Source organism: Symphodus melops (genome assembly GCF_947650265.1).
Source record: "Symphodus melops genome assembly, chromosome: 12".
Classification (NCBI taxonomy): Eukaryota; Metazoa; Chordata; class Actinopteri; order Labriformes; family Labridae; genus Symphodus; species Symphodus melops.
In genome coordinates this window covers 14,395,210-14,423,098 of record NC_136702.1, presented here as the reverse complement: position 1 = coordinate 14,423,098, position 27,889 = coordinate 14,395,210, and the positions used below count along the sequence as shown (strand labels likewise).

The following is a 27,889-nucleotide window of genomic DNA, read 5'->3' as shown; positions in this document are numbered from 1 at the left end:
TAGATAGATAGATAGAGATGTTTGTGTGTGTCTTATTTTTATACAGTAGACACAATAAGGATTAGTCCATATTAGTTAATGGCGCTGATGTTAGTGGGAATAGAACTGTTTTGATGTCTTAATGCAAGCCACAAGGTGGCGCCATCAGAACACATTAAATACCCAGCCTGCTTCTATTATAAAGTATTAGCAGATTGAAATACAGATTTTAAAGTAAATCATATCAATAATTAATTATGCACTCAGATTACTATTCATTAATTGTGCTAACACACTCTCCAAACACAAAGGGGACGTGTACTGTCTGGGGAAAAATGAAGCAATGCATGATGGACTGTTTATTATTGACTATTGAGACAGTGAGAGACAAAGAAAGAAACAGTATACAAATATTGGTCATACTGTCAGTGTTGTATGTAAGTATGTTACACACATTGAATTATCTCTCTGGGATACAGTACACCCTCACACTTGACTCATCCACAACATTTCCATCAACATTTCATTTGCCCTCTTGGAGGCAGTAAAGGAATAGCCGTTCTATTTCAAGTACTGAGTGGGATTAATGAAATGAGGATTTCTCCACCAGTGTTCCACATTCATTAACCTAATGTTGGCTGTGGCATTGAAGTGAAATGGAATGGGCTGTAATGGCTCCACAATAGATAAATAATTAAATACTATAAGAAAAATAAATAAATAAATGAATGTAAACATAAAAGGTTGCGCAAAAAACATCAGTTCAAGTGGCAGTGGCATAGAACCTTTTCCCCTACTAGTTAAAGGTTTCTCCAAAAGTAAAAAGCTGAAACAAGCAAAAAATGTATATTTTAATCCACATATTTTCCTATTTTTTAATTCAGAATTTGTTATAAATGGTAATTTGGTCCGAGATTACAAAACATTGTGTTACAATTTAAAACTTTATAGCTCTCTATCTAAACATTTAGAAAATGGGTTGTCAAGAAATGAATGTTAGGCAGGCTAAAATAAACCCAAATTAAGTCAATATCAAGACCATTGCCTGAGAAAAAGCTTAAACAATCTACAAATTCATTTTTGGAATGTTTATAATAGCTTAATACACACGTTACCACTGTTTCTGTTTTTTATTCATATTCTGTAATTCAGCAGTGTGGACTAGATAAAAAGGAGGTCGTTAGATGGAACAGACATAATGGTGAGCTATTTCAAGACCCTTTAAATTGGGCCGGAAAGGTCAGTGATGGCCCATTTTCTAAAAAAAACCCATCATGTCAGTGTCCGCTCAAGAACACATCAATTAACATTGGGGAAATCTCAGGCTAATAGCAGGGCCTGGATTTCAACTTGGAACTCTTGCAGAGCTGGTGCCATGTAGGCAGTTTGCCTGGTGGCGTGACTGGAAATGGGTTTTAAATGCTTTTTGAGTAGATTTTCTGTCTCACACCATTCAGCCTAAGAAATCTGTCAGTATTCTTTGTCCTTTAGTTTGTTTCTTCCTAGTTACATATGCGTGATTGCGTTTTGTATGATTATCTCTGATCGTAGCCATCAGAGGTAATGACTGCACCTAACAAGTCTTTGGAATGCTTTTTTGAAGTCCTCGTTGAATATGGTGTAGATAAGGGGGTTGATCAGTGAGTTGAGGTAGCCCAACCATGTCAGAAAGTCAGCCATCTCCACTGAAGTATCGCAAGAACCGCAGGTGTTGACGATCACCTCCTTGACAAAAAACGGCAACCAACAGATGACAAAGGCTCCTATTATCAGACCCAATGTGGACGCCGCTTTACGCTCCCGTGAGCCCGAGATCCTAGGCCCTTGGTAAAACTGACTACGACGGGACTCGCTGCGTGACTCATGCCGACGAGTTTTGCACTTGAAAGCCTTTACTGACACCCGCGACTTTTCACGTGGAGGTTCCTCAGTTGAGGGTTCAGAGAAAGATTTTTCCGGCGGGCTTACAGGCTCCGGACTTCGAGGTCCCCCATCGATGTCCCCATCTCCGGTAGGGAAGGACGACGGAATCATGCTTCCGTTGGTCATACATGAGTGGCGGCTCGCCCTGCTGGCCTCCCTGCGCATATAAAGGGTCTGAGCAGCCTTGTAGATTTTGTAGTAGAGGATAAGGATGAGCAGAAGGGGGATGTAAAACGCTCCGAAGGTGGAGTACAAGGTGAAGGCCAGGTGATGGTGGATGATGATGCACTGGTCTTCCAGGTCTCCATCCCCGCTGAAATGCCGCCACAGTAAAGGAGGAAGTGAGACAAGAATGGACAAAAGCCAAACCACCGCCACCATCGCTCCAGCTCTGGCCCCTGTACGCTTACGAGAGTACTCAACTGCATCGGTAATTGCCCTGTAGCGATCAATGGCGATTGCAGCCAGATGTAGAATGGAACATGTGCAACAGGTGATATCCACACTTAACCAGATGGTGCACACCACCTTGCCCATGATCCAGGTCTCTATCTGGATATACATGATACTGAAGGGCATGACCAGCACAGCCACCAGCAGGTCGGTCACAGCTAATGAGCAGATGAGGTAGTTGGCTGGGTGGTGCAACTTGCGTGTGACGGCGATGGCTGTGATCACCAGGCAGTTGAAAAATGTAGTCAGGATAGCCACAATAGAAAGAGTCACTGTGAGCAGGACTTTACGAGAAGGAAGTTTAGTGGTCTCCAGTGAGTCATTACCACTCGTGTTAGTGGCAAACACCCCCTCGGTGTAATTGAGGAAATCCATTCTGAAAAGAAAATGGAAAGAGAGTTGGGGCTTATACAGGGAGGAGGCTTATGAAAATTTAAATTTTTTCATATCAAATGAAGACAAACGATTTTCATTCAACATCTTTTTGTTTAATCTGGTTATTGTCAGGCACAGATTTGATCTGTTAACACGTGAGTTGAATGAAATATAAGAACAATCATATTCTTCCCCTGTTTTGTTTCCTTTTGAACGTTCCAAGACATTTGCTCAAATGTTCAACATCAAAATGGATTAAACAAATGTTCTTAAACAAACTGTTTAAGGTCCGCAAACTCTAAAGGTTGGCCAAATATGTTTGGCTGAAATCTTGTAAGTAAAAATCCAGCAATCCGGTCCTACCTGTCTAAAATCTAGGGCTGTGGCGTCCAGTTGGTTCAGTGTGCAGCAGACTGTCTGCGCTGATCCATCCCGCCTGCTAGCTTTGCCATCACATCACCTCTGTCGTTCACTCAGCACCTTCGAGAGAGAGAGAGAGAGAGAGAGGGGAAGGGGAGTCATGAGAGAGACACTGTAAGTAAAAGAGAGAGAGAGGAAAAGGGAGTGACAGAAGATTGATGATAGAAAAAGGACGACTTAAAAGCAACAAAGTGCAGCCAAGGACGAGCACACTTACAAAACGAGAGAAATCACTGCAGATAAAAAGGATGGATTTTCACAAGCTAATGTTTGCAGGTGTGTTTGACTTTGTTGTCACTCACTTCATTTGAATCACCATCTCCGATCCTGGCTCTGTGGCTTTTATTTTAAGCAGAACAATTGACTATTCGCAAATGAGACATCTGCTCCTCTAATTAGGGTCAGTCCAGTGAACCAGATCATTGACTCTGTTATAAATACGATCAAACACAGTCGTTTTAATCATACAATAACAGTCAATGTCAAAAAGAATTCAATCCGGGGGGACAACTTTGTGCCATCATTGACACAAACATGCTTTTGCTTTAAGTTTATATAACATGACACAAAAACATTCAACTCTAATTCATTTTGGGAATTCTTGTATATTTGTCAACTACAATTAATAAGGGGCCACGATGAGTTAATCAAAATGCTCAGGTATGCCTGTCATTGCAGTTCCCCTTCACACTCCCTGCATTGCTCAGTATCCTGAAGACATGAGTGAAAACTGTTGCTATAGAAACACAAGGAGTACAGTACTTTTTTTTCCTAATGTGGTGATGGAGCAGAGGCAGCCAAACCCTGACTGTCAGGTTTCTACTGAGACCATACGATTCCCAGGAGGCCAGTCCGGGGGGGTTAAGCATGTGGGCAAGCCTGGATGTCAGTTCAGTTGACAGCGAGACGATATTTCAGCTCGCTTAACCCTAACACATGGCAAAATGACTGCTAATAGAACTCACCAGGAATACTTCCAAAGTGCTTTCTGGACAAAAAATGGATTCTATATTTGTATGGAGTGATATTATTTTGCTGTTGGACCACAGCTTATCACTTCTTACTGTATATGATATATCATCTGATGCAAAATATAGAAGCCATTATTGTTCTATAAGTATCTGTGTTGTATCATAAATGGTCTGCAGTGATTGGTTTACAGCAAAGAGAACATTTCTTTACAGAATACCTTCCCTCTCAATGTCCCATGTTGCTTCTTTTTAGCATCATGAATCATACAAAATGAATCATTTCCATAAGCTTTACAATATTCAGCATCTTGTACAGCGCAAGTGTAGCTGAGAGTACAGAAGTGCAGAAGCATATGATGTGTAGCATCTCACTACTTCATTGAAGGTGTGGGCACTGGCTAGTTCTCTGCTCAAATGAGTCACCTCATTGCTTATAGTTTGCAGGTTAAAAGGCATTCAAATACAGAACACCACACATTATGTAGAATACTGAAAAACCATAGCAGTGGCTTTCAAGGTCTTACTTGTTTAACCATCATATGAATTAAGTTTGAAGGACACCAGGGAAATCACTAAAAAGCTCAGAAGCGACCGTGAAGAGGCTCGTATGTCTAAAGTTTTACGGATGTATTGTCGGCATGTTGTCAAAGATATGTGGTGATTTGCAAATCTGTAACAATAACAGAAAAAAACAATCCCTCATGTTTCAGCTGAATTGGTACAAATTGTGTTTTAGCTGAAATGTACACACAATTGTACTTTGAGAAACAATGGCATGTTGCTTTGAAAGGGTCCACATACATGCATTTTCTTGATAACTTTCTTTTTTCAAGGTGTATTTTTGGGCTTTTAATGTATTTATTTTAAGATACAGGACAGTGGATAGAGTCAAAAATCAGGGAGAAAAAGAGAGAGAAATGATGTGCGAAAAGGAGCCACAGATCTGATTCGCACCCGGGCCATCCATTTGAAGGACTCTATAGTCATCTATAGATGGGGTGTGCACATTAACCGCAAGACTGTGTGATTCAAGTAGGACATTAACAACGTTAAAAATATGGCAAATATGGGCGCCAGATAGCCAAACAGTGGCAAGTGCCTTATGTTCAGAGGTTTTATTCCTTGTTGCAGTGGTCATGGGTTCGAATGCCTTGGCCTTTTGATGCATGTCATCCCCCATTTTCTTCTCACAATATTTCCTGTCTATCTTTGGCCTTCCTATCCAAAAAAGGCAAACATGTAACTCCCTTCCGCACATTAAAAAAAATAAAAAAAGTCATTCAGAGTTTACGTCCATATTTTTGTGTTTGTAGAAGATAAAACTCTTGTTTTCTCTTCCAGCCCTCTTACACTGCAGTGCCAGACTGACTTTAAAACAGCCTTTCTCGTCTGTGTAAACAAAGTTTTTTTAAATTAATTTTCAGCCTCTGTACAAGCAAATTACTTCCTGACATGAAGTTTCACCACACACTTTAATGACTCTCTCTTTTTTTTTTTTCAGAGGAGTCGGGTACAGTCCATTATGTTGCATTGGCTGCGAACTAATTCAAATCTACACTTTTTTTTTTACTACTATTCCAGAACAAATTGCCTTGCTATTTGTTTCTTCTTACCTGTGATTTGAGTCTTTAGAGACAATAACATTGCCTCCCTCTGTATAATGATGGATTTCTACACTCTTTCTACATTCTCATTTCAATGAATTTAGAAGAACACCCTGCAGAATACTGTTCACAGGTAGATGAATGATAATTACAGATGCACTGTTCTGTTGTGCTCTGGAGTTGCACTGCTGTATTGTCAGCCCTGCATCTGAAATAGTTCTTTTAAAGTACTTGTGGTTATATGTATATTTAGATCCAGTGGGGCATAGCTGGGCATGTTTCCATGCGTGCAGATGTATATGGACTGATTGATGGCATGTGTTAACTGTGCCAGCCTGTCATTATGTGAAACAAAGAAATCATCTGCCTTTGTCTTGCAAATGTTCTAAAACACACTTTTTGTTCAAGGCCATCTGAAGATAAGCTCCAGTGAGCCGGTGCGAAGCTGCTCTCTGCTTTAATCAGACGAAAACCCAGAGTCCTCGCATGAATCCAGCAAACAAGGAAAACAGCATTATGAACGGACTCACTTTGTTTTAAAATGATACACAAACTTAACACCCAGCTTCTTTGTCACATTATTTTTCCCATTATCTGTTAATTATGGATAGGTTGATACAAGATAAGAACCAGAGCTCTTTTTCTTCATTAATTGGCTCCATGAGCGGGAGTGTGAGCAGATGTTTTCAACTTTTACAAATAAATATGGCTCTTCTGAAAGTCAGCATGGATTTCATTTATGTTCAGTGAAGAATACAAAAATAAACAGTTAGGAAATATTTCATTGACATTCAGCAATTTAAAAAAATAAGGTAGAACTTTAATGATTCCATCCTCACGCACAGTTTAATCACCTGTGTACCAGCACATGAATCTCGTGAACACAAACACTGAGGCATTTGCACATCGTAGAAGCTTGACCATCTGACATTCAACCTCTGCGTGTCTCTCGCTCTCTCCTCTTACAAGACGAGGGAATCTGCATCTGTCATGTGGAGTACAATCACTGAAACACAAACACTCTGGCCCAGGCAGGATTTTCAAGCTGCCAAGTGTTGTTGTGAAGGAGGAGAGCTGCGAGAAAGCCGCTAGTGTGACTGACAGCTTTGGAAAGATGCAAAATAGATGACTAACTGTCGCACCATAAGAGGGCACAGCAGTTCTCATTCATTTGCAGCTCTATTTGTCTGTTTATCTTTTATCATCTGGTGTATCCATCTAAATGTGCTGCTGGAGGTAAATGACAAAGTTAGACTCAGGAAATGCGGCAAAGTGCTCCGTATGAAGTGATAAAAGGCTGTTTTTGTTGCTCTGAAAGTGAAAATGGAAACAAATGTTATTTCTCAGAGAAAGTAAAGATGAATTCTACCTTCCCGGAACAAAAAAAGGGCAACCAGCATTAAAAAATCATTATACACAAAGGAAATGTGTAAAATATATGGGTGGCACTATTCCAAAGTAAAGTATTCAATATTTCGCTGATAACTTGTACTAAACGTTTTTCCTTATCTATAACTTAATATTCCAATGTCCAATTACTAAAATGTGTCAAATTCTAAGTGCCTCGTCCTTCCTGACCTCCATTTCACAGGGGTGATATCATTCCCATCACCCTGAGTGGGCTAAACTTCTGTCATGTCCACTTTACAGCAGTCACTGTTCTCACTCATTGACCTGTGTCCTCGTTTCAAGCTCCACTGCATCGCTTCATGCGTGTCACAGCTGGGGTTTCACGGCCCAATATCACACACACACACACACACACACACACACCTACACACACCACGTCACCGTCAGCTCTCTCTACCTGCTTCATGCAGATAGAAGTATTAGCTCGCAAGATGCCCCCCCCAAGGACAGGATTTGATGGAACTGGTTCAAGCACTCACATCATTGAAATGGGGCAGACGTGGTGCATCTTGTCTGTTTTTTTTGTTTGGTGTAATGTTTTGTTAGTGAGCTTTAGGTGTTTTAAATATGGGTCCAGAAGGTGGTAGGTGTTAATAGGTAGCATATGACTTGCTGCTCACAAGGGAAACATTGAAAATGTTTATCATCCCACTGCTGTTTGAGTTTCTCGAACCAGCCTATTAGCTACTATACTGTACATGGGATTTCTGTGTTAACCACAAAGGGGAAGGTTCATGTTTTGTACAGGGCGTCCCTTTCAGTGAAATGTAGTGCTGAATGATTTTAAAGTTTTAAAAAAATCGCATTTCACATTGACTTGTAAATGCACATTTTCGCAAGACTTTTTAAAATTCTAAAATGAACTTCTCGCCATTCTTGTAAATATAGTCATTAATGATTTCGAGTCATATTTTAATGACTCGTAAAATATTTCATTCATTGTCAAATGCTCACCTCCTACATTGGACCTTTTGAACATTTTGTGGGTTTTTTTATTCAACATTTTTAAATTCTATTTAATATACGTTTAATTTATACTTACACTATGTTATTGAAGTTCTTGCTCGTTCTGCTTCGTTTCCTTTGCTAATTGTTTTGCACCAAATACACCAAGACAAATTCCTTGTATGTGTAAATGTACTTGACAATAAAACCGGATTCCGATTCTTAAATCAGAACATAGTCTACGAATTGAGATTAGAATCGGATCATCTAGTATAGGGGAGATTTACACCCCTACTATTTAACGTGAGCACTAACCTTCCCTCTTTCAGGCAATAAATCTGAACACTATCTTTTTATGTCAAACTGCACGACTCTGAGCAGTCGAGATCAAACAACCTAATGTAGTAACAATATGCAAAGCACATTTTTGAACGTCGGGGACTTAAAGGTGACACTTCTGTCGGCTGATACTTTTAAATATGTATAAGAAGTCATCTACACTGAACATGATTTATTGCTCTCTTTTGTAAGAATTTGCCAATCTGTTCTTTGCATCTCATGCAACTGTTGTGTAAATGGGAAATACACCAGAATACCAAAAATATATGACACATATGTTCCCTGTTATTTATTGTGTAGACTTCACTATAGAGTGTGTTGGTGCCAGGGCTGATACAATCATGAATTAGATTGAACTGATTCACTTGAATAAAGTCACATTCAAGGCAGTGTTTACCTGCTGTGAACTTCTGTTTCTTTGAGGTCAGATCGTGATACTTGCCCTTTTTGAATTAGCTCCTTTTACATTGCCTGTTCTGCCCCTGTTCTGCCTTACCATCAATATATATGTCACACAGGCCTTATGGTGGGGGTGGGATGTTCTGCCACTGAGCTAGCATAGTGTACGCAGTTTACCATTGGCGCTGTATGTGTCCGATTGTAAAGCTGATGCTGTCTGTATACATGTTGTGCCTTGTGAGAATCCATAATGCGGGACAAACACACACAAGGATACCAGAATGACTCCACCTGCACTGTAATATATAAAATAAAAGAACAGGTGTAGTGACAGTTTGCTTTGTTTGTTGCAGTATTTCTTTGGACAATTTCATTTATCCAATTGCCAAAATATAGCTGATATACACCCACGCTTACACCTCGACTGATGACAGTAGCTATTTCATTTCTTTCTGTGATGCAATGGCACCTGGACTCGGGCTTTATATGACCAGATGGAAGCAGAGTGGGGAAAAAATAGGCTGAGGGGCTGTGTGGGAACTTGTGCAATGATGTGTGCCCTGTGTGTAATGGCTTTGCTGTTTGAAGTCTGAGAGAGTTTTTCCCTATAGTGGCAGCATTTAACATGTTGAGGAAGCACGAGGAACAAGTGGAACATTTGGTGAATTATGCTTTTGTAGAGCAGCAACAGAAAGTTGAGGGCAGGTGGAAGGAGTCTTTTCGCACCGCAACTAGATAATGTTGAGTCAAAATAAGTGGACTGGAAAGCCAGAGAATGATATAAGCACTAATAAGAGGAAAGACTCATATTTGATTATGCTATACAAAGTCCAGATAAGAAACAGATGTCCTCAACAAGCAAACTTGACCAGGCTTTTTGTCAAAGCATGACAAGAGAAAGCTGTGAGAAAGCTTCCCTGGTTAGAAAGTCTCCATCCCCTCTCTTCTTGCAGAGAATACTTTTTGCCCAGCCGAGCTGCAGAACAGAACAGTTGGAGATTTGAAAAGCCACGTATCTGACTCAAGGAGGAGGTTATATTCTCCCCTGGGTTGCTATCACCTCCTTTCAGATTATTTTAAACAAGACGTAAAATCAGGATTACAACAATTTCTACTAAATAAGTGAGGTGATTGCCAAGATTGTTTATGCCGAAAAATAACGAAGACAGATTCGAATTACAACATAGTGACTTCCCCAACACCATACATACTGTTGATTCCACTGTCAAGCACAGATACTGCAAGATGGGGAACAGCAAAAAGACAATGTAAAAAAGATTCCTTCAACATTTCTTCTATTATGTCAAAACAAAAAAAATCCTGTCAAAAATTTATGAAGCCAGTAGTGAATGAGTCATTGTTTTTGACCAGGGTCGGTATGCTGATCAACAATAAAGTTAAATGTGATTGTTTAAACATATAATAACTGAGTGTAAAATTAATGAGTAATTGTTGCTTGTGCCTGATATTATTGCCCTTCAATTGATTGAGTTTCTTTGGAAGCAGTGTGACTGGTAGCATGTTTCATCATGCTTTTTACTTTCAAAGCCCTGCATCAAACCGATACTCTGATTAAAGCCTCGACAGGCTCTCAATATTCTTCCTTAATGGCAGACATTCCCTAAATTAGAATCAAACAGGCGCAAACATAAAACCAGTCAGTTAAAAATGAAGTACACAATGAACACAGCTTGGGTCAGAGCTCTTGATGTAAGAAAGTTCAGTTTAGTCTAAACAATTTAAACCAGTGGAAATTTCACAGATCCTTTCAAACTACATGCCAAACCTATAAGATACATGAGTAGCTTACTCATAAGAATGTTGGTTTTGCTGGAACCAGTTTTCCCAATAAATTAAATAACAATATCCTATTACAAAAAAAAAGGTCAAGAGGGGCTCTGTCAGTCAGAGGAAAAAGAAAAGTACTGGAACAACCTTTAAAGCACTTAGAAAATGTGTATCATCTGTTGCCAACTGAAAGGTCTGTGGTTTAATCCAAATCTCCTCCAGTCTCTTATGCCACACAAACTCAGTTTCCACAGCATCTGTGTGCACAGCTTCTTCTTTTTTCTTTTTTTTTTACCTCTGCCACCATTTTGCACCAAGTGCAGTGGAGGGTCGGGGGACTGCGTGACTTTTTTTTCATTTTAAAATTGACCGGATGTTCTCAGCGTTATCTTGTGTTACTTGACTTCCAGCCCAGATCATTCTTCTCGGTTCAGTTTGATGCATGCCAGCAGCGGGCTTCATTGAAAATAGATAGAATGTGCGTATTGGAGTGGCACACCCTGGAGTGGAAAAAAGAACAGTGACTAGAGAGGGCGCAATCAGCTACATAGTGTGCGACGCGAGTGGAACCTGGCACCCACTGATCCTGTTAAAACTGCCAAACAAATAATATCTTGGATAAGTATGATGATGTCTAACATTTGATGAGTCAACCCTAAACAATGACCCATCCAGAAATAGAACTAAAATATATATTAAAATTAACATTAACGCTACAAACTCTATCAAAAGTAATATAATTATTACATATTTGTCAATGGGTTTCATTTAAATAATGAGTGAGGTCTTCTGTACCGAAGGCACTCAAACACTTTTTCATGAATTACTATAAGCATTTTCAGTTGGAACAGAACTCTGTTTGCAAGAAATCCATCACTAGAAAGTGTGTAGCTCGGAGCAAACAGAAAAGAGGTGAAAGTTGCTATGTCACAAAACACTGCTTAACGCAATATTGATTATCTTCGTCAGCGTTTGTCTAAAGGTGCACATCCCACACTGTCATAGGCCTTTAAACAAATACTACAAACAAAAAGCAGGATACACTTTGAGATGAAACATCAGGTGGGCCTGGCTGAAGACACAACTTCTCCTTGGGAATAACGTGTGAAGTGTATTAACAAACCTCTAAATCTATTATTCTTCAGAGACTAAAATGTATAGGAGGACTCAAGTCACCCAAAGACAAATGCTTGATCAGTGTCATTTAGCTTAAGACAGATGTTCCCCTACAGTTAATGTCAGTAAAGAGCAGTAGTTCTTTGACACTCGAGAGTTGCAGCTCTTAGGGTCACATGTTGCCTTTAGTACCTGTACACATTTGGTCTAAATCTAATAGAATTGTAACTCACCTCGGGACGATGCAAGATAAGAAATCTCCACAGGGAAAATATGAGCAGCCAAAAATATGATTAATTTTTGCCATTTTAGATGAAATGGCACCATCGGAAACATCCCAGACACACAGCAGTAACTCATCAGCAGCTGCCTACACACATTATCAGCTTATTGTTCATTTGAAGGTCTGCTCACTGACCGAGGTCTGCTAACCAGTTTTGTTTATTCCTGTGACCTCATTAAAGGAACTTGTAGTTAATAGGATGCTCAGATATATTCAAATTTAGTTCCTGTTTTTTCACTCTGAACTCTAGTGAATAGCTTTACATCAGAAGTAAGTTTGTCAGATTAGTGCTGATAAACACTATAATTCCCCCCTAAAGTTAATTGTCTGTATTCAGATTGTCCACATTAACACTTAATGGCTTGTGATAGAAAAGTGATGTAAACAGGTAAATTGTTTTTAACACAGATTAGTCACATGACCTTCTCGCTTCATATCCAAAATGAACACAGAGCCTTATTTACTTTAATTATCCTGCGACAATCACTCTCAGAAGAGGAAGAAAACCAAGCAGCCGAAAGCGAGAACGCGAGTCATTAAGTACTGACAGCATAAACCCCAAAGCTTGATGTTTCTCGACAATTCTGTGATTATCGGAGAAATATATGAACAGCACTAAATTAAAGTCTCTCTCTACCACAAAAAAAAAAAAAAAAGAATGCCAGACGCAATTGGGTCACAACGGACGCTCCTATAGAGGAATTCAGAGAACTGATCACAAACTGGATGCGCAAGTATTTTCGACAGGAAAAAGTTGAATTGTTGGAAAGTTTTCAACCAGTGTTTACTTTTTTAGCAGCAGGTTCACGTTGCCTTGTTTATTACATACAGTTCAAACTTCATGTCTTTACAGTATGGTTCGGGTCAATTTGACCCTGTTCAGAAAATTCCTCGAAGCTAGTATCTATATAATTTAGTTACAGATCAATTTAGAATGTTCTCTATCTGGCATAAATCAAGAGATGATTCATTCCTACAGTGTTTAATATTTCCAGCTTTGCAGGTGTTCATGTTTGCAGATGTCAATCTCAAGACTGTTTCAAGGCACCCTCTGTCCTCTGTATGACTTCTGCTCCTTGCGTGCATCACATGTGATCATTCCTGCACTTTCACTCTTTCACTGTTTCTAGATTCCCCAATGACTCCTCACACACCGATATGTGACTGTCCTGGACCTGGGTACCTGTGGTGGGAAGGAAGAGCTGTCAAATCTCATAACGGGTCAATTTGGACCCCAACAGTTTGTAAGGGTGCAAGCAAATGTGTGCAAAACTCTCCCTTTGATAGCATTGGTCTAGATGGTTTATAGAAATGTTATTTGGCTTGACAAGTCTTGATTAAATAATAACCTTTTTCATCATCCACCAGAAACCATGTTCTGGCCCACACCTTAAAAACTTTTAAAGTTGTTTAGCTTTAACTCAACAAAAAATGCTAACACAGTGTATGTGCTTAGTATAGAAGTCCTGTGCTGTTAGACTTAGCCTCTCTTCCTTCTGTTCTTGTGATGAATGCTGCATTGTGAAGACTTGATAATAATGCAACATTTGTAGTTCCAATTAATGATATATTTGTTAAAGCTAATGTGAAAGCTGCATCAGGTATCTGCATCTGATCGGTCATAACATAAATAGTGGAAGTGTCTCCTGTAGCTACATCAATACGGTATGGTGTTTGTAATGCCATGTATTCCCCCATTTATATCTCCAAGTGTTGTTTCCAACAATTAAAAATAATAATTATCATGGATTAACAAAAAGATCAAATATGAGTTAAAAAAAAGTTTTACTGGTCTTGGTGAAAGAAGAACAGCATGTTTTAAGTGGCAATTATGTCAGTTTTAGTTTAAGAACTGGGGGTGTCTAAGGAGGAACAGGTCAAGAGAAATGTAAAGTCAAGCCAAGGAGTCAATAATATACATACTGAATACTTTGCATGATATATTTAGATAACATTTTTAGAGGTTAAATTTAAAAATTAGTAATTGTGTCCATTTTAACAACGACAAAGCTGTTGAAAATATTAGAAAAACTCTGCTTGCTGTTAGCATTAACCTGTGGATGGTCCCTAAAATGTGGTTTAGTCCTTTCAACTTCTTACTTAACCCTCGGTCATTTCATTTAAGCCAATATCACAAATACTTTACGTTATGTTATGACGATGACGTTTTGACATTACTGATGATGGTTTAGAACCAATTAGAACTCTGAAGAACAGCCGTAAATGTTGTGCTTTGCCTCTGTGCGTTGCCTGTCACCACCTGTGTGTCCTATCTGACTTGAAGCTCTTTGTTTGCACTTCCTGACATTGTTTCCTCTTTTCTCGATCCTCTCTGATGTACATCGCTTTGGATAGAAGTTAATCTGCTAAATGAAATGCAGAAATTGTAGAATGTTAAGGCAACTGACCCTATCAGAGGAATTCATACAAAGCAAATGTATGTTTGCACAATCGTATGTGAAGAGTATAATCTGTTGTCTAAGTGCTACTCACACATCTGCTTATATGCACAAACGTCGCATTGATTTAGCCGTTTTCGTTGAACACAAGTAAACATTTTATTTCATTAAACAAATGTGCAATATTTGAAAATAAAAAGGAGCCTAAACTCTCACATTGAATCACAGGAATTAAATGCTCCTCATGCATAGTTCCCTGAACCAGCAGGAGCGAATATCCACTGCCAATGTTCACTTCTTTCCACAAGACCTGTAATTAGTGCACCTCATTGTAAATGGAATATGCTGGGGGCAATGAAGCACAATGGTAAAACTGATGGGAGGTCCATGTGAAAATCCTTGTCCATGCATAAAATGCAATCTTCAGTGTCCTTTAATGGCATGACCTCTTTTATCAAACTACAACAACCGCGCGCTGCTGTTTTACCGTCATCGAGCTAACATCAACATGAGGAGGAAAATGTGATGTTTCTTTTGTTAAAAAGGCTGCAGATCAACACTGAGTGCTGAATGTCTCTTTAGTCAGAGTGTCCTTGAATGTGTCACCAGGGGAACTTTAAAAAACAGTCCCTGTTCTCAACTTCATTGTTATGTGATAACGTTGTCACAGAAATATACAGCTTGACGATTTTTTTTTTCTTCTACGCTGCAGCAGAGTATGCTTGGAAACAGGCCCATCTTTTTAGCAAGTCTCCTTGAAGTTGAATGGTGCAGATCAAGGTCACACTGGCTGAAGTCCCAGCCTCGTTCTCATAAGATGCTTTAATAACAGTGATGTTGCAAAATGTTCTAATGCAGAACGGCAACAAGGCAATAAAACAGAAAACAAGCAATTTCTTGGCTCACCATCTGATAGTTCTGAGCGAGAGAAGGAGAACTCAATGTGAAACGACTGTTGCATTGCAGCATGCAACATGATCAAAGAACGTGTTACAAAAAGGTTAATGAAATGGCTGGATTTCTTTCCCGTGCGCTGCTGACTGAAGCTGCATGCTCTCCACTGTCGAAACAGATGAGTGATTAAAACCTGCAAGGTGAGGAAAAAAGGCTTCAAGTGCAGCAGTGTGCAGCTCTCAAATATGCTTGAGAGTGACTCGAACGTAGCTGCAGGGGTTGAATATTTCACAAATTATCAACTGAATTGCATTATCAGGTTTTCAGATTACTAACATTCAAATTAAATGATTGCAGCGGGTATTGAGTCCAAGAACAATCCCCAGTCCATTAGCCTTTTGCTCAGCTCAACACTGTCTTTTTCCCAAGCACTGAATACATAGCTCACTGAAACTCCGAAGGTGTTGCTATTACACGGATGAAGAGCCCTAGGCAGGTATGGGGGCTGATTCATCAGTGTAATCACACCCATACAAAGGAACATTTGAGTTTATTTTTAAATGTATAGCTGGTGTTAGTTACAAATTACTAGATTCAGAAATGACAACCTATAATAAGATCTGTAATTAAAACAATCCTGGTGTTTAAGAATAAGTACAAATCTCATCCATGGCTTTTAGCAGCTTTATAAATGTGCTCTGTCCCAGTGCTTTGAGCCGGGATGTTTTTTAATACTGTTTGTTGGATTAGAGGCTTAGACCCTCCAAGCTTGGATTGTATACAACTGTTAGTTTGGGTAAATGACCTGCAATTGCCAGCTTAAAGGATCATTATTAATTCATCATAAATTCCTCGTAGGTAAATTCACATTTACTATTATACCAAAAGCAAAATATGTCTCTATCAGTGTTGCACTGTTCTCCAAGGTGGGCACAATTTAAGACAGATGGGCCGGGATGTATGTGTCATAGTAGCCTGATGCTAACAAGAAAAAGCTAACTTTTTTTTTTACAACCCTAAATTGCACAAATGTGCAAAAATATGGAACTTGTACCGCTAGTCAGAGGAGGCTGTGAGCATTTATTTGAGCGCCCAAGAACAGAAACACTTTATCGATCATCAAAGTTATATAGAATGTTATAAATATCCATTTTTATAAATTTAACTTTTATTCAGAACTTCACAGTATTTATCGCCATTTCAAAACTGTACATTTATCTATTGTGTTTATTGAAAACTCATTTGAAACATTCTTTTTTCAGTAAAGGTCTGTCATTCTCCATCAATCAGTTCATGGCTGCCTCTTTACAAAAAATGATTAGTGAATGATTTTAGTCAGCAAATTCAATAAAAAAAATCATAAGAAATCCTCATTAAGCCACAACGTATTCCTGGAATCTAAAGCATGACAATAAACCAATGTAAAAACACAAGTGTAAAGTGGATAACATCAGCAGACATACGTTTGATCTTATTAGAACAATGCAGAGGTAAAATCTGTTTTATTTGATCAAGTTCACTGACTCACTTCTACCATGAAACAGCTGTTGGTTTGTCATGATAACTGCTCATATATCTGGAAAACCAAGGACATCCAAAACGGCCATGTGAAGGTGCCTTTAAACTGCCTACTTCTCTGGTCAAAACAAATACTGGCACCTTGAACTTTTCTCTCTCTCCCTCTCTCTCTCTCTCTCTCTCTCTCTCTCTCCCTCTTTCTCTGAATTCACATCATATTACTTCATGTCACTATCTGCATATTATAGTTACTAATCACATATTTTCCCGGGAGCTCCTGACATCTCATGACTCGTATGTTACTCGGGGCCATCGGTGGGGAAAGCCTGCTGCTGAGGTCATTTTTTCTAGCCACTGTAACTTTGTGCTGAGCTAATTGCTGCGCTCATGATGGATTTACGCATGGGTCTCTGTAATATGACAACGAGAAAAGTCTTTTACCTGCCCTTTCAGAACATAAGAATGACTAATACCTGCTCTGTTGAAACATAACAATCAGTACAGTCTTTTACCTGCTTTTTGTACAGTGTCTAGATAACATTTATTATGAATTGGCGCTTTACAAATAAATATAGATTGATGGATTGACTATTTCACGTAACGTAATGACAGCTTTTAAAATACAAACACACCTCAAAACAAACAAAACTGCTTTTTGCTTGAAAACATCATCAACATGAACATCACTGGAGTAGAGGCAGAAGATCGTGATGCACATTGTAAAAGGTCTTTAAAGCATGCAAACACGTTCTCACATACAAATACTCATGCACTCATTATCTGGCCTGCATCTACAACCCTCCTACACACACAAGTTAACAGCATCCAAAGTAACTGGAGTGAGTCGTTGAGGTCATTGCAAATTCTCGTTGGATGAGTAATGGACAAGTGCATAACAATCGAATCCGTTTTTTTGGGTTTGTTTTTTTTTGAAAACGCTTTCACACTTGGAAATCAATCACGAACTGAAAACAGGGTGCATCACTTTTGCAACATCAGATCAAGTGGAGTTCATTTATCAGGCATTCAGAATTTATTCAATAGTTTCACCTTTGCTGGTGGATGAACAACTCGTGAGCCGACCCATAACTTGTGGCAGTCCCCAGCTGACTGAGCTGAATGGAACCGCAAGCAGAACAAATTAAATATTGGAAGGCGTTTCCAAGCCAAACTGCGCAGATCCACTGGGGGGAGCCTGTGTGAGATTTGAATTTAAACCCTGTTTTCCCTTTAAACAGTAGAGCACTGAAGCTCCTTTCTGGAGTGTATCACTTATCCACTGGACTTGATTCACTGTACCCCTGAGTCCTGGCTGATTCCAGAGTCCAAAAAAACAATAACGTAACATATTAACGTTTATCGCCGTCTTAATTCACACATCAGGAGATTCAGTCAGTGTTTTTGGTAAAAGTGGTAATGGCATCACTTACACAAAGTGTCCACATCCGAGTGAATAACGCACCTTAAGCCTTTCAGGTTTTGTGCATAACTCAATAAAAACAGCAGGAATTTCAAGCAACTACTTTCATAGATCTCAGCGTGTAATAAAGAAGGAGCTCTCAGATGAGTCCTTTGTGTGAACTGTAATGGCTGCATTACATAAAGAGGTTTGCAGCACGTAGGCAGAGTGTGAAATGTACATCGCCCCAGCTTCTAATGCCATACTTTTTTTTTTTTTTTTGCCATCCAAGCTGCGCAGTTTCCAGCATCATGAGGTTCACTGGTCAGTTTGCCTTTCTACCAAAGGGAAGAAAAAAAGAGTGCTATCCTTTTTTCATTTTCCTTTGACAAACAAAAACACACAGTAGTGTATGCTTTGATACTGAAAATGTCCACAAGCCACTTTGTGCTTGGTTTGTTCTTGTGGTCCTCTATCATCAGTATATATATTTTTTTTCAGACACGTTAATTTCATTTTATTTTTTTAAATATTTTGTTGTTGTATTCTCATGTTCGAAACAAAACAAATAAAAAAAAAAAAGTGTAATAACTTCATCGAATGGAAAGCAGTTTCAGGATGTTATAGTGAAAATGGGCATAAACTGCTCTCTTAGCTCTTGCTTGCTGATTGGATCTGTTGTTACTGGGCTGTCTTGTTATTAAGGCATGGTTGGAATTAGGCTGTGAGAGCAGGGACAGACCTGTTTTTTGTGTTTGGCTTTAAAACAACAAACACCGTGTTGATAATTAAAAAAAAAGATTGTACAGTTAAATCTTTGCAATGGCCAATTACTTTCTTTTTTTTTTGCCAGTGTTGAAATTTTACAGTTCAACCGCAACTTGATAAAGGAGAGTTGGAGTGAAGAAAAGGAATAATGTCGATAGAGAAGTGATCTGACAATAGTTCTATTTGTATCAAGCTGTCATGGTACGACGCGTCCAGCATTATACCGATTATTATTAGTGAAGAGAAAAAGCAATCACACAGTATCGCTCCAGTCCAGGTGAGGGTAATACTCCTGTTTGCTCACGATATTAAACAACCAACGAAAGAGAAGAAGCTGACACAGAAAAACACACAAAGAAGAAGAAGAAAGCGTAGCCAGAGCATATTGCAGGTTAAAGACAAAACTTAACTAATCATAGGAAAATACGTTAACAATACTGTTTTTAAAGAAATTCTGAAATTAATAACCCACAGTGTCTCCTGGAGACGTTTTAGTACGTGTTCGCACGTCTTTGCTCTTTACTTCCGCATTCGGCTGTGACGTAACATAAGGGAGTCCCGCTGAATCCCCGTCTGTTTAACATAGAAAAGCTTGGATCCGAGTGTCACTCCCGTCAATAAATAGGAAGAAAATATGTATTCCTTTACATATAATGGTCCACTGGCTTATTATTCTGAACCTGTTAGATGTGATAGAGAGCAGAAACAGGCAGGATTAGAGGAATAACGGCCTCAGGAGAGAAGCTGTGGTGTGAGACCCGGAGCAGGCGTCCTGCTGAGTGACAGGTGTCAGCTCGCCATATATGGGCTTGTGCTGTGTTCACATCAGCATATGTAAAGTTTACAATCACATTCAATCCATTAAAAAACAATTTGTAGAAGGTGCAAGTGCCGATCATTCACCTTTACATTGTATGGGAGTTGCTCGTAAAAACGGCAAATCTGTACAACGTATTACGGTGCCGCGCTGTGCGCGCGCGCGCGAGAGAGAGAGACATAAAACCCGATTACACGGCCTGTGCAAATGCAGCACTATGTGTTTATTGTTTATTCCTCATGCAGCCCGGTGCTCACGTTGTTATAGAAAATACAGTGTATGGTGCAGGATTCTCCTGACGTGAGTTCACAGCGCACGTAATCCACACAAACATGCACAACAGCGCACACACTCCACAGTTTAATGCGTGCACATATATTAGGCTACTACAAGAAGTTTAACATTTTAATGGGATAAAGGACCGACAGACGTAACGCTTGTGTTTCTGTTTGTTTCCAAACCGTGCGTTCCGTCTTTCCCCACTGCGCGCACACAAACACGCACACGCTCTCTTGTAACAGAGTTGGATTTATAATAAATCGTAAGACTACATATATTAATACAGACTGTCCGGTGTCTATTACGCGCAAACTAGAGAATATAACAGAGGATTCCAGCAGATCAAATCATTAAACGCTTGTCTATCTATATAATATTTTATGTTGTTGAAAAAAAAGCGAGTTCGAAACAGCTACGCTAAAAACAGCCACTTTCTCCTCTAAATTAGAGCACTTATGTGTTGAAGAATATACAGAAAATTGATGTACTTATTCTACAGCCCTTATCTGACAACATGAAGTGTTAATCTCAACTTTTTTTTAACCTGCAATATGCTCTTTAAGATCAGTTGTGTCGCAGTGTGGTTATATATTGTCAAACATGCTCAGGAGAAAAATGAGGTGCTGATGCAAGGCAACAAATTGTTATTGTTGGTATGGATTTCTAAGTCGTTTTTATTTTGTATCATGTTGTTTTTTTGTTTTTTTTAAGTCTGTTTTGTTTGATGTACAGCAGCACCTTGACTTAGTTTATCTGTCTCATTTACTTAATGTGTTATCTTCAGTTTTGTCGACTTCTCCAGTTTTTGTACCTTTAAGGGCGTGACCACACACGGGCAATACGTGCCGGACGTAGCTTCATGTTATAATGAAGCGTGTTTAGTTTACAAACAGGAAGACTCGAGAACATTTTTTTTTTAAAAAGGGACATGTAGTCAAGTCTGCACATTGGAGAACAACACAGAGACCATGACAGCTACTTTGTGACTTATTTTGAGCCATTTTAGTCAGATAAGGCATGCTATAGATTGCCAGTGTGATCATAACCTTAAACTCCTCCCTCCAGGAATCCTCTCTTTTCCCTTGAGTAAACAGACTCATGTCAAATTAAGCCGACTTCTTGCCGTAGATTGATATACAATTACAGTTTGTAATAAGTGCAGCATCCCTCAGCGTCAGCGGCTGTTTTCAGTTGATTTCAATGGTCGACGTCTTTTCAGAAAGGTGCTGTTTACATCACCGGCGCTCTTTTAAACCTGTACGATATTTCTTGTATTCGAACCTCCTACGGATCGTATATATCGTGGTCACACATCATCTTTGCTCCGTTTTTTTTTGTTGGGGTGAAAAGCTATCTCAAATATATAATGTGCAGTAGAAAGTAAGGCAGCAGTGTCTTTCATAGAGCGGCCATTGTCAACACACTTTTGTCACAGGCAGGATGGAAGTGCTGCTCTTTTCTTCTCATCGAACAAACAAACACACGAGGCAGCACTGTACACTTAACAAGCCTTAACAAAGAACATGTTTTGGCATTAAGCCTTATTTCTCTCTGTCATTTGTTCCTTAACTGATGCACAATAACACTGCCTGGTAATATTACAAACAAGACTTTTTCAACAAGATTTTTATAACCATTCTGTGCAAAGACAAACAAAAAATGATCAACTTAACGAGAAAATAATTCTTCTGAGAGTTGATATTTTGATATTAGGCTCTAAATACACTTCTATAGTTGAACTACACACAGCAATAATATAAAGGCAAATATTCTCATTATAACATTGTGTGACTGTTGCTCAGTTTGCCACTAACACATCCTGTCCACCTTCTCTTAACACTTTCAGGAGTGCATAATGTAAAAACAGCTTTATTGAAGTGAAGATCGATCACTGCACTGGTTGTGTGGGGATCTTCAGCAACAATAGTGGGATGTTCAAATAATCAAAAATACAAGCAGATTGGAGTAAAAGAAATGTTGTTTTCTTCACATCTCAAACCAGCCTGCAGTGACCCGAGCAAGCGTCAGCATGGCACTGCCTGTTGCTACACTGTTGCTTAAAAATAGCAGGTTCAGCAATCTGCAGGGCCGTCCATGTGCGAGGCTCTGAAGTCTGGATCGTGTTTTATCTGTGAAATGTGTGAAAAATGACAGTGGAGATTGCATGCACTGCAACCTCATGTGGAAAATGGATAAAAGAGTCTTGTTTTTTTGTTTTTTCATTCTAATGCAAGATTTGCAGCTCTCCAGATTTAAACAGTTGGGGAAGAGAGGAGTTATAGTTTTGTTGACTTTAAAATGGAGTCACAACTAAAATATTTTGGACACTTGACCTCGGTTTACTTTCCTTTACTCTTTGGTCTTTAAAGGACACTTTTAGTCACAGCATTTCTATATGTTGGAAGAAGGTACACTTTATTTATCCAGCAAGGGGAACTTCAGCTTTACACTCTGTTACTGAACATGCAGCACACACAAAGGCTGACATACGGACACACACACATACAGGATCTGAGACATGCACTAATGGAGATGTGTCAGAGTAAGGGGGCTACTTAGATGGTGGGGGGGGGGGGGTTCTACGCCTTGCTCATGGACACCTTGGCCGTGCTCATGATGGGAAATGACACCTTTCCAGCTAACCAGAACAATTTCCAGACGTGGTCTGATATGGGACTTGAACAGTCCCCCCCCCCCCCCCCCCCCCCCCCCCCCCCCCCCACCGGGCTGGGAGGAGACCCAGGGCCCTTCTTTTAGACAGGGGCCACTCGATTCAATGTGTCCAGTTAATGAATGGTCTATTCATGAGTGCCACAGGTTATTCTGAGTTGGGTGGTAGTTCACCTTTAAAGTCATTTATTGAATAATTCCAGAATGAATCTCTGCAAACAAGACAGCTGCATGCAAATAGGTCCTCCCTCCATCTGTCTCTTATGCTGATACTGTGTGTGTGTGTGTGTGTGTGTGTGTGTGTGTTCTACGTCACACGTACACACATAAAAAGCAAGGCCGCCTGCAGTCGTGTTGGTATGTTTGTTCTGTGCTGTTGGTTTTGAAGACCTTTCAACTGTCTTCAAAGATTCGTGAAAAAAACAATGAGAGCTGCGCTGCATTTGCATACTTTTGGCAGCACATGTTGGCACGAGAATCTCTAATTTAAATTCTCGTCTGTCATGGGTTGGTGACAATTAATTAAACATTTATTCGTGAAGTCTATGGGCCTTTAAAGGTAGCTGGGAAGCATTTGTGCAGTTACTTTCAGGATAAGCAGTGCTTGCAGACTTATGGGGGGGAAAACGTCTGAAATGCCTTTTTTTTAATGTCTGACATGAATAGGTGAATTCTTTCTTGACAGATTGGGATTGAACCTCTAGCTTCTGTGACATGTCACTGAAAGGCTGTACATCAGATATCTGTCTGGGCTGTTAGTAGCCAGAGGCAAATAGTAATGAACCAAGAGCCAAAAAGCAGGATCTCAGGGAATTTTATCTGCAGCTGCAGAAGCCAAGATTTTTTTTGCAAAAAAAAAAAAAAAGGACTCCCTTGTCAATCTAATTTACGCAGTAGGACAACACGAGCCTCACAAAGTGCTTTTGTCCTAATGAAATTATGTCATTTGGTAAAGACAACTCTATCACTGGAAAGGACGAATAGTTATTTAAGAGTACGCCCCCAGCGATCAAACATTGCTATTTATCCTAAAAGTATAAGCCCTTCTAATTTGAGCTCGGTTGACATTTTTCGATATCATCTATAGTGCAGATACCTAACAGTGTTGTGGGCAGAGTCAGGCATTCAAACACAAAAAAACATTGTGCTTTCTTTAAGGTATTCAGTCGTATGTATCAGCCACATAAAACTACAAATAGTATAAGCCTTTTAACATTTGTACAAAGTGTTCTTTAGATCAATAAGCATGCACTTCCCTGCCGAGATCCAGAAGGCTGAACAAAACAAATTCAGCCAAGCACATTGCTCCTGCACATTCAAAACGGAGGGAAAGCAGCAGTTAAATATCATTTTACAATGACGCATCAGCGTATTCGGAAACCTACAAACTGGCTTACGGATTAAGTTTTTGTTGTTGTTGTTGCTGGTTTGCTGTCACAGGTGAGAATTCAATTGTCATATTCACTTGGGCATCATCCAGCAGCCTGCTAACAGGTGTCTCAGCCAATGCATAGGGTCTCTCTCTCTCTCTCTCTCTCTCTTGTCCCTTTGGGGTTTAATGGTAACAGATAGCCAACAAACTGTCTCATCAAATCTATGTCTTCTTGTGAGGAGAATGTTTGTATGCCGGGGAGGCAGTTAATTAAAATAACCTCTCAAGTTACAAATTCACAATTTCCACCTTAGACTTTTTGGATCACGTATAAGCAATTCATTTTGGATGTAAGGATGATTTAATCTGGTTTTTATTTCTCTTGTGAAGTCCCTATAATGGCAGGAGTAATTCTTTCACACAAGAAGTCATCAGCTTGTTTGTGTCAGATTTAGAGGAAACCGACAGGACCAAAAACATGGAGCCAACACTGAAGGGTAAAACGCTGGATTCTTTAATGGCCACTTAAGACTATCTCCAACAGTGAGTCAATCCCAATAGACCTCTATGTGTAATGCCAACTTTCAGCAGAAATAACACAAAGTCCTCATACATTAGTTCTTTAAAGGTCACATATGCAAAATACACGTTGCCATGTTTTTTTTCAAGCAATATCATGTGTCCCTAGTCTGCCTACAAACTACCCAATTATGAGAAAAGTCCATTCTCTACGTCTTCTGCCTGCTCCACTATTTAGAATATGTTGTTTGGAGATGTTCACTTTATGACATCACAAAGGGCAGCATTTGAAAACGTCTCGTTTCTAAACATCTACAAACATCTCATCCTTCTGGCTCCATTTCTCTAACATGGCAAGGCCATAATACCAACTCAAAGTGTCAATACAACAATCAGCATTCAAATGTCAGTCTCTGTGTCACATTTATTGTCAACTCCTGAAACACACTTGTTGGGGTTTGATCAATATACTGTACTATTTATTTGGATGTATTTGAACTTTGCTAACAAAATGTAAATAAGTTACACCCTGTGCCATGTTATCACTGTCATTAACACCTCCACTTGCTTCCTTTGAGCACTCTGGACCTGCCCTGGTCCCAAATCATTGAATAGCCCCTACAACTGATTTCTACATTTGCGTGGTTGCAAGCCGCTCCTCCAGATAAGTCCAGGAGTGCCGGTTGGAAAGGGGCCCGGACTACTACAAAGGGCTGTCGGAAACATGGATTGGAGAGCTATTGTGAATGCTTGACATGTGTTTTTTTACTCTTACACCCTTGTTTTTTAATGTTTGCAATTTGCCGACGCTAAGAGGTCTGCTCCACTATGTGATTTTACTGATATTGCCGTACACTTTGTTTTTCAAATAAAGCACTATCAAAACATTTTAAATATGTACTGTAAAAGGTACATATCACTTGCAAAAGGCAGCACAGTAATAAGATATGAGCTGACAAACCCCCCTCTGTTAGATGGACTCTAATAATTGCTTTGCAAGTTGCTAACATCTAATGTTTCAACATAGGCGATATTCAGGTTTAATGGTCCCCTAAGGGAAGTAAGGAACTTGTAGCAAGTAAGACCGCACAGAAGAAAGAATTACTTGGCAAAGAAAGGGAAACAGGATCCATAGAGACCAACAGTTACTATGTCCTGTAGTCCTGTCTAGAAATGTGACTTGAATATCAATGATGGATTAGTATTGGCACTTATACTTACACCTCCACTTATAGTTGAGAGGTCATGTGTGGTTACAGTCATATGTTAAAGGATAATTTAAAAAAACAATCCTTAACGCTTCACCTGGCACTGAAGCTAAAGTCCTCCATTATCAGATGGACACTGTACAGGTCAGTAGCCTGAGTTCCAGTTCCAGCTATCAGCTATAGAGAAATGGTGATTGGTACATCCTCCGCGTAAGAGCCAACTTGGCACGGTGCTAAAGGATGGCCTTGTATCATCAACAGCCACAACGTGTCCTTGGTTTGACTCTGCTACGCCTCTCTCTCTCTCTGGTGTCCATTATTTTCTCCCGCAAGATAACTCTCCCACTGTAATTAACTACTATAAGTAAATGTGTCTCCTCAGAGGAAAAGAAGCAAGCGTATAGACAGTCTTCCATATTTCAAGTTGTGACGTTACTTGTCCCCCTGCAAAGATATTGTTGGCTCTGTTGAACATAGAATACATTCTATCTGTTCGCTGTTAGGGTGATTTGTTGTGTGGTCATGAATGGACCAGCCTGTTTTCCTGGGATTACATCCACATACAGTATATAATGGGAGTTCCCTGCCAAGGTAGGAAGTATTGGGGCAGTGAAAATATGTATACGCAGAATGCAAGAATTTGTATCCAATCTATCAGAGACCTGAAATTCTAACTGTAACCAATAAGCTTTTGTTTCATTAATTAGGTGTTTCTGTTGCATAACTGTACCTGTATAGCTCGCCTCACAAAAGGGTTTGTCCTTGATCCCAACCAGTTGCCATGTGCAGAAACTTGGCAGGGCATTAACTGGTAACATGTTGCTATTTGGGCTTTAAAAACGTGTTTGAATCCTGAATATGCACAATGATCAAGTTTGCATGCCTCATCTGGCACGAAGAATGCATGCACAGTAATAAAAATGGTGACGTTTGCACATGCACAATCATATACAATGTACATGAAGATCCTACAAGTATGATTCCAGGATGACTCCGACTATAAATGAATATGACATTTCTCTCTCATATGACTTCTAAAATACACACTTTTCTGCTTGATCAAGCCTCATATAAAGTTGTGTTTGATTGTCCATGAGTGCAGGTGAGCTTGAGCAGAGGACCGGCTGCGGCTGTGAAATGACCATTTCTTTGCACCATTAAACATCCCCAGGTGAATTCCGGCAGGGTCTTTAGAGGGCATGATTTTTACTTTATATTAAACCTAAAGTGCATTTTAGGCTCATTCTTAGTATGTAAGATGTGGACACACTGGATGTTCACAAGCACACACACACAACCACTTGAATATTTGAGTTTCGAAGAACCCTCCATGCAGAGAGATCTCAACATTAAGCTCTGTGGGTGAATCAGGTTTGGTAAAAATTCCTGCCAGTAGTCAGTCAGTTCTTGTAGCACTGGCAGGGAAATTAATTTTCTTTGATTGTTTCTCTTACATAATTCAAATCAGCCTGAATGTTATGTAGCCTACAGTAATCACTGTCTCTGCCCTGAAAATGAAAAAAAAAAAAAAAAAAACGAGACTGGATACCCAACTCCACAAACACATCAGTGAAATATTTTATATAGAATTAAATAGATGCATTTACCTTAGGTCAAGGGTAAAGTCCACCCCTGACTTTGTCATATCATTTTGTAAATAGTTATGCGCAGTTGAAAGGCAGAGTGGGCTCTCAAGAAGGTTTAGAAATATTCAGAGAATTCAACTGCAATTTTTAAAGGCTGAGGATGAAAACATAAAATTAGATAATATCAATAAAATTATGCGTACATACATTAAATTAAGCTCCCTCCCTCATGTCTTTAAACTACTTCTAATATCGGTCTGTGAATTGAGAAACTGCTTGGCAGCCTGTCCGTTTCTAAATATACAATATCTTGTATTTTTACTCACCCGGCTTCCGTTGGGGAGATTTAATGACAGAAAAGAGCTGGCAGTGGCAGAAGAATATTAAATGTCCTATTAGTGTCCATTCAGAGCTTAGCGACGTTCACGCCGACACCCGTTTACTGTCGGCCGAGG

At 39.5% G+C, this 27,889-nt stretch overlaps 1 protein-coding gene across 1 annotated transcript; it reads right to left on the bottom strand.

Annotated features, from left to right (window-relative positions):
• On the bottom strand, positions 1 to 27,889 carry htr1fa (5-hydroxytryptamine (serotonin) receptor 1Fa). The gene is made up of 3 exons (XM_079357784.1): positions 27,761 to 27,889; positions 3,094 to 3,210; positions 1 to 2,731 (listed from the first exon to the last, which is right to left on the bottom strand). Exon 3 carries the CDS (start codon positions 2,728 to 2,730, stop codon positions 1,534 to 1,536), a length of 1,197 nt encoding a protein of 398 aa, XP_079213910.1. The 5' UTR covers position 2,731; positions 3,094 to 3,210; positions 27,761 to 27,889; the 3' UTR covers positions 1 to 1,533.